Raw genomic sequence first — 7960 nt, forward strand, 5'->3', positions numbered from 1 at the left:
TTAAATTTTCTGTACATTTAGAAAATAGTTTATGCCTTTACTCCTTCTACCAGAGCGCATGAATATATATGCACTACCCTACACTACATTCCATCTGCCCATTTTCCCAGTCTGTCGAAACCTTCAGCAGATACTTTGTTTCCTGAACGCTCCCTGTCCCTCCAAATCTTTTTGTGTAATACTGAAACTTGGCAAAAAGCCATCAATTCGGTCATCCATATCATTGACGTATAACGTGAAAAGAATCGGCTCCGACAAAGACCCCTGTGGAACACTACCAATTGACTGCAGCAAACCAGAAAATACCCCGTATAGTCACTCCTTCTCTTCTGCCAGTTAGCCAACCTTCTGTCTATGCTAGTATCTTTCCTATAATGCCATGGTCTCCTAGTTTGATAAGCAGACTCATGTGCGGCACCTTGTGAAAGCCCTTCTAAAAATGCAAGTAATCAACATCCACAGATTTGCTGTTGTTTATCCTGCTTGTGGTTTCCTCAAATAATTCCAACAGATTTGTTAGGCATGATTCCCCCTGAAGGAAACCACTCTGACTTTGCCGGCTTTATCATGTGCCTCCAACTACACCAAAACCTCATCCTTAATAATGACTCCAGCACCTCCAATTACTGAAGTCAGGATGATTGGCTAATCATTCTCTTTCTTTTGCCTCATTCCCTTAAAGTGTGGAATGATATTTGCATTTTTCCAATATTCCAGAGCCATTCTAGAACCTAATGTTTCTGGTAAGATCATGACTAATGCCTCCATAACCTCCGCTGCTACCTCTTTCAGAACACGAGAGTGTAGTCCATCCGGTCCAGGTGACTTATCTAGCATTCAAACTTTCAACCTTCAAAACTCCTTCTCCTTAGTAATAGCAACAACACTCAATTCTGCCCCCAATAATTTGGGATTTTTGGCATACTTCTAGTGTCCTACACAGTGAGGACAGACAGAAAATACGTATTAAGTTTGTCTGCCATTTCTTTTCCCCCATTACTACCTCTCCAGAATCATTTCCCAGTAGTCCGATTTCCACTCTCGTCTCTCCTTCACTTTTTTTATATTTCTGTAAAAATAGTTTTGGTATCATCATATTATTGGCTAGCTTATGTTCATATTTCATCTTTCTCTCTTTATGAATTTTAGTTGCCTATTGTTAGTTTCTAAAAGCTTCCCAATCCTCCAACTTCCCCCAATTTTTGCTGTATTATGTGTTCTTTCTTTTCCCTCTAAGCTGTATTTGACTTCCGTTGTTAACCACTGTTACCTTTAGAATACTTCGGGATGTATCTATACTGCGCCTTCTGAATTACTCTCAGATACACCAACCATTGCTGTTCTGCTGTAATCCCTGGTACCGTCCCCGTCCAATTAAATTTTGCCAGCTCCACTCTCATGCTTCTGTTACAGTATTCCTTTTTTTCCACTGAAATACTAATATATCTGATTGTATTTTCTCCAATCCCAAACTGCAGAGTGAATTTTCCATATTATGATACCTGTCTCCTAAGGGTTCCTTTACCTTAAACTCCCTAATGCAATCTGGTTCATAACACAGCACTCAATCCAAAATTGCCTTTCGCCTGGTGGCCTCTCCCACAAGCGGTTCTAGAAACCCAACTTGTACGCTTTCTACAAACTCCATCTCTTGGAGTTCGGCACCAACCTGAAGTTCTCAATCTACCTACATATTGAAATACCCCATGACTACTGTAACATTTCCATTTTTACATGCCTCTTCTGTCTCCTGTTGCAATTTGTACCTCACCTCTAGGCCACTGTTCGAAGGCCTGGATATATCTCACATCAGGGTCTTTTTTACCCTTGCAGTTTCTTAACTCTACCCACAAGGATACTCCATCTTCCAATCCAATGCTTCCTATTTCTAAGGATTTGATTTATTTTTTTTTACTAAATAAGCCACTGCACCATCTCTACTTACCTGTCTGTACTTTCTATACAATCTATCTTTTGACGTTAATCTCCCAACTATGATTCTCTTTCAGCCACGATTCAGTAATGCCCACAATGTCATAACTGCAATCTCTAATCTCTACCTTATTCAATATACTGTACAATGTGCTTTAAAATATGACACCTGCAGGCATGTATTCCTTACGCTCTTCGATTTTCTCAGCGTATTAGACTTGAACTCATTCCAGTGACTACAACTTTGTCCCATCATCTGCCTGTCCTTCCTCACAGTCTCACCACACAATGCATCTACTTGTATACCAACTGCCCCGTCTTCAGACCTATCATTCCAGGTGACATCCTCCCTGCCTAATTAGTTTAAACCATCCTCCACAACTCCATCAAACCTGCCCACAAGGATATTGGTGCCCCTTGGCTTCAGGTGTCAACTATCCTTTTTGTACATGTCATATAAAATAATAGCTTTAAACAAAGCTATTAGTTTCAAGAAAATTAGACCATCATTGTTTAGTGTTCTCATGGGTTTCATAACTAGCGAAAATCAACGGTGTTAAACCACCATTAACATGGTTCCTTAGCATTCTGTTTTGAAACACATGAGGTTGATCTGACGTAACTCAATCCCAGATTCTTCTCTCATTCCGGTAAATTTATTAATTTCTACTTCTGACTGCAAGTTTATTGGATTGGATGGTTGTTCCTCCTGCACAGAGCCTGTGCATCTGTTTTTCTTGCGTCATTTCTGGGATTTCTCGTGTTCATATAATTTTTGATTTTAAAGCACGTGCACTTAAGGGAACCAAGGGATCAGAGTTTTCCCATCATCTTAAGTGCATAAAGGTGGACCAATCTAATGAAATCATGTTTGCAATGTCGGGCATCAACATCTTTACTCAGCAATAATCTTTAAGTTTTTGTTTTACAACATATGGTCTTCTGTGTTCTTGCTGGTGAGACTTCAATTAGAAATCCTTTATTGCTTGTTTGCTAATATTTCTCATTTTTCTCTTATTTTCTACGTTTAGGTCACTTCAGTGCTAACTCGGAGGGAAAGGATGGCTAATTCAACGCAGATAAATTCATCTCTCAGCAACCTAACAGACATTGAAAGAGGGAGCACTTACAAAACAGTTGAAATAATCTTCATTCTGATTGTAGCATTATCTTTGAGTCTGGTGACCATTATCGGAAACATTCTGGTTATGCTTTCTATCAAAGTAAACAGACAGTTGCAAACAATTAACAACAATTTTATTTTCAGCTTAGCCTGTGCTGATTTGATCATTGGTGTGTTCTCTATGAACCTTTACACCATGTATATCGTCATTGGCTACTGGCCCATGGGCCCAGTGGTGTGTGATTTATGGCTGGCTCTAGATTACGTTGCTGGTTATGCATCTATCATGAACCTGCTTATCATCAGCTTTGACCGATACTTCTGTGTGACAAAGCCTCTGAGCTACCCTGTGAAGAGAACCACCAAGATGGCACGAATGATGATTGTAGCTGCTTGGGTGCTGTCATTTATCCTGTGGGCTCCTGCCATTCTCTTCTGGCAGTTCATTGTAGGTGGGCGGACAGTTAAAGAAGGTGAGTGTTATATACAGTTCTTCTCAAATCCAGTTGTCACTTTTGGCACTGGAATAGCAGCCTTCTATCTACCGGTTATTACCATGACTATTTTGTATGTGCACATATCCCGTGCTAGCAAGAGTCGGATCAAGAAGGATAAGAAACAGTCAGAGTCCAACAAAGGCACCATTCCTCCCAGTCCAGAGCGAGGCAAAATAATGAAACCGAATAACAGCAACAGTTCAAGTGCACTTGATGCGTTGCAGAATGTCAGAGTACAAAATGGCAAGGCAGCTGGTGAAGTAATGACGGATCATTGTGGCCAAGGAGAGGAAATGGGGGTCTACAATCACACGACTTCCCTCAGTGTCGTCCCTTCCATCCAGAAGGAGGAAGGAACGATTGATGAGAGCACAAAGGTCTCCAGTGCACAAAGACATTTTAGCAACGGCAGCTCCAAGCTCTGCAGCATAAAGGTTATCACGAAATTTAAGAAGAGTGACTACTGTGCTACCACACTTGAAATGGTGTCAGACAACAGCACCAACAATGCTAAAGACAGGGAGCTCGCCGCAGCCCACAAGATCATTAAAATGACAAAGACCCCTGCTAAGAAAAAGAAGGGAGCTGTAACCCGTGAGAATAAGGTGACCCGGACCGTCTTGGCTATTCTGCTGGCATGTATCATCACCTGGACGCCATACAGTGTCATGGTACTCATTAACACTTTATGTTCAGTCTGCGTCCCTAACACAGTCTGGAGTATGGGATACTGGCTCTGTTACATCAACAGTACTCTCAACCCAGCCTGCTATGCACTATGCAATGCTACCTTCAAGAAAACCTTCAAACATCTTCTCTTCTGCCAATATAAAAACATTGGTGCACCAAGATAAAATCAACAACCTGCTCCTCTCCATGAATATTTTATACATGGTATAGATGACTTTCACAATGTTTATCATAATTGTATATAAGTAAAATGTTCAACACGCTAAGTTATGGCTCAAATAGACATTATCTGTAATTTGGTGAAAGCACACTTGAGTTCTGTCTAATTAATTTCTTATTTCTGCTTAAATAACGAGTGTGCTGATTATTATAATGTTTCTGTGTGAAATCGTAAATTAATCTTCCTAGATTTCAAATATAGTGCGTTCCAGTTGATTGAGGAACACGAGGAATTGTACATTTTGGCCCGATTAAATGGTTGCCCCCGTGAGCCGAAGTTTCCTGGAAATAGTTAACAAAGTATAAAAAAAAGACAAACTTACATATAAATAAGTAACGAACTATGTGTTTAAAGGAAATACAGAATAAATTAGAACACAACCAAAATCACTGCAGTATATAAAACTGTATTAGTTCCTAATTATTATGCTGGAATTCTTTAAGTGTACACTGACGTGTTCTTTTGATTGACTGTAAATAAATAAAATTATCAGAGAAACCAAGTGCAGATAGTGGACAGCTTTCAAACAGTGCTATCGATGATTGGAACCTCCAAATCCTCATTTTAATTGTAATATTCAAGATGATTGCTGATACCTTTAAATTAATCATAGATGAAGCTTTGAAATTGTTTCATTTCACCTTAGACGTTTCTGGCATTCGCAAACCTGAATGCTTGAAACCGCAGTGAGGAAAGCAGTTCCGAATTGTCTTACTGTTTATCATTTGCCTACGATCAATGACAAAATCACTCCTCTTTGAATACGAACACACTCGTGATGCTATTTAAAACGGTTGTTTTAATTACAGCGTAGGGTATAATGGCCACATAACTTGCAGGTGACTGACGCTAGTTAGAACCGATTTGGCAACAGATTCCTGCCCCAATTAAGTGGCATAGTTTTCCAAACAAACAAAGGAATCCAATGTTTTTGCAATTTATTTATTTATCATTAAGTATTGTCCTAAATAAGAGATTTCCCCAATTAACCAATGGCACAATTAATGCCATTTGACTGAATTATAAAATGCAACATGGGCTCATTCAAGGGGTAATGTTCATTTTTATAATATCACTCAGTATCAAAAATTGTATTCTGCCCTTTAAATAAACTTGTGTTTCTAATGGATACACACCTTATTACCTTTCAGTTATTAGTTCTAATTGGTTGCTTCGAAACTTAATCACTTGTCATAAGGGGGGCGTTGGTGGCGGACCCAAATGCAAGACACAGATACTAAGGGACTAGGAACAGGGCTAGCTTTGTCAAGAAAGCAAGGGAAGACAGGAGTGAATGACGCTGGACATGGACACATGCCTTGGACGAGACTAGGATTCAGGGCCTGGGCTAGGACTTGGTCTAGAGACAAGGGACACGGACGTAAAACTAGGAACTTGGAGCCTGGGCTAGGGCTCTGAGCCCGAGACTGGACAAGGACCAGAAACCTGAGACTTGACTCGGGCTCCGAACACGGATCTAGGCGAGGACAAATCGTGGCTACAGGACAGGACGGGGGAACTCCAGCACTGGGCTACGCGAGGTAGCCCTTGACTGGGCGAGGTACAAGGGCAGGACGAGGCACATGAACAGAACGAGAACATGAAGCGGCCGCACCGGGAGCACCGGACGCAGTATGTCACAGCGGTTGACTCACAGATGAAGTGTCGCCTCACCTGGAAGGACTCTCTGGGGCCATGAATGGTGGTGGTGGAGGAAGTACAAGGGCAGGTGTAGCACTTGTTCCGCTTACAAGGATAAGTGCCGGGAGGGAGGTCGGTGGGAAGCGATCGGTGGTATGAATGGACAAGGAAGTCTTGTAGGGAGGGATCTCTGCGCAAAGCAGAAACTGGGGGAGGGGCGGAAATATGTGCTTGGTGGTGGGGTGCTCCCAGTGCGGCATTCTAAATATTGGTGAGAACCGACTCGGACTGGGAGACCATTTCACTGAACACCTATACTCTGTCTGCCAGAGGAAGCAGTATCCCCCAGTGGCCATGCATTTTAATTCCACTTCCCATTCCCTTTCTGATATGTCTTTCCATGGCATCCTCTACTGTCAAGATCATGCCACATTCAGGTTGGAGGAGCAACTCCTTATATTCCGTCAGGGTAGTCTCCAATCTATGGCCTGAACAATGACTTCTCTAACTTTCGTTAATGCCCCTCCTCCCCTTCTTACCCCAACCCTTATTCATTCAGTCATTCATTCATCTGTTTATCTATTTATTTATTCATTTATTTGTTGGTTTATTCATTTATTTATTTCCCCTTTCCGTTTTTTTTTCTTTCACTCTCTCTTTTCACTCTCTGTCCCTCAAACAATACTCCTTGTCTGCTCTCCATCTTCCTCCGGGCCTCCAACCCCCTTTCTTTCTTCCCAGCCTCCCGTCGCGTGATCCTCCACTTTCTACAGCCTGGTATCCCTTTTGCCAATCAGCTTTCCAGCTCTGAGCTTTATGCCCTCCCCCTCCTGTCTTCTGCTATCATTTCTGATCTCTCTTCCCACTCTCTCTATCAAATCTCCCACTATCTCTTCTTTCAGATAGTCCTGACGAAGGATCTCGTCCCGAAACGTCGACTATGCTTCTTTCTACAGATGCTGCCTGTCCTGAATTTTGTGTGTGTTACTTGAATTTCCAGGATCTGCAGATTTCCACGTGTTTGCATCAGACATCCATTGTGCACCACTGTCGCATTAACCATCGTCCCATTGATCACCGTCTGTCAACTAGGTTCATAATTAGCATTTATACACTCAGTAGCACAGTTGCACATGTATTAAGTCTTGTATCTATTGTTCACAGGTTGCACACAATTCAACAATGACAGACACAGTATTCAAATAGTCTTGTAGAAAGCAGAATAATTCATTCCCTCTCATTCGATCCGGTATATTAGATAGGGAGCAGTAGTTGGAATGGCTGAGACATTGCATCACATGTCCTCACAGAGAGGCGCTGCTTCTTGTTAGTGGGAATAATCTATTCGGTGAATGGTTAATCCTCGGCTGAATGCCGAACCCTTCTCGAATTCTACTTCTCACTTAATCCACAAAATCTCCTGTTTTACTGAATGTATAACTGTTTTACCAATTTTTAACAGAAAAATACATCTTTTACATTCGTCCGTGTCCATCAAAACTTTGCTACTCATGTGGGGTCCATTTCTGCTGGCCAAGAATCACACTCTAGTAAAGTGGTGATGGAAAGGAATTTAAATGATGGCACCGATTCACTTAGTCTGTAATAAAATCGAGTGCATTATTTAGAGATGGGTTCAGCGGTGTACCTTTGCATGTGGAGTGTCTCTGGGCATGCAGCCTGTACCTTGGGCTGCGGATTTACGAATAATTCAGTAGATCACAGAAAGTTTCGAGAAAAGAGGAGATAAGTAAGGACTTTCGCGGATAAGAAGGTTAAAAGGGTGAAATTCTTGATTCCAGAAAACATGTGAGCAATGTCGAAGAGCATGGAGGAATCCACATTAACCTTGCAAAG

At 41.6% G+C, this 7960-nt stretch overlaps 1 protein-coding gene across 1 annotated transcript; it reads left to right on the forward strand.

Annotated features, from left to right (window-relative positions):
• Positions 1-2993: 2993 nt before the first annotated feature.
• LOC140723337 (muscarinic acetylcholine receptor M2-like) lies at positions 2994-4406 on the forward strand. The gene has a single exon (XM_073037932.1). The coding sequence runs from the start codon at positions 2994-2996 to the stop codon at positions 4404-4406; it is 1413 nt and encodes a 470-aa protein (XP_072894033.1).
• The last annotated feature ends 3554 nt before the right edge of the window (positions 4407-7960 follow it).

The sequence above is a fragment of the Hemitrygon akajei genome, unplaced genomic scaffold (assembly GCF_048418815.1).
Source record: "Hemitrygon akajei unplaced genomic scaffold, sHemAka1.3 Scf000109, whole genome shotgun sequence".
Lineage (NCBI taxonomy): Eukaryota > Metazoa > Chordata > Chondrichthyes > Myliobatiformes > Dasyatidae > Hemitrygon > Hemitrygon akajei.

What these genes read in the sequence shown, in the direction of transcription:
- LOC140723337 (XM_073037932.1), top strand. Translation starts at nt 2,994, where the DNA reads ATGGCTAATTCAACGCAGATAAATTCATCTCTCAGCAACCTAACAGAC.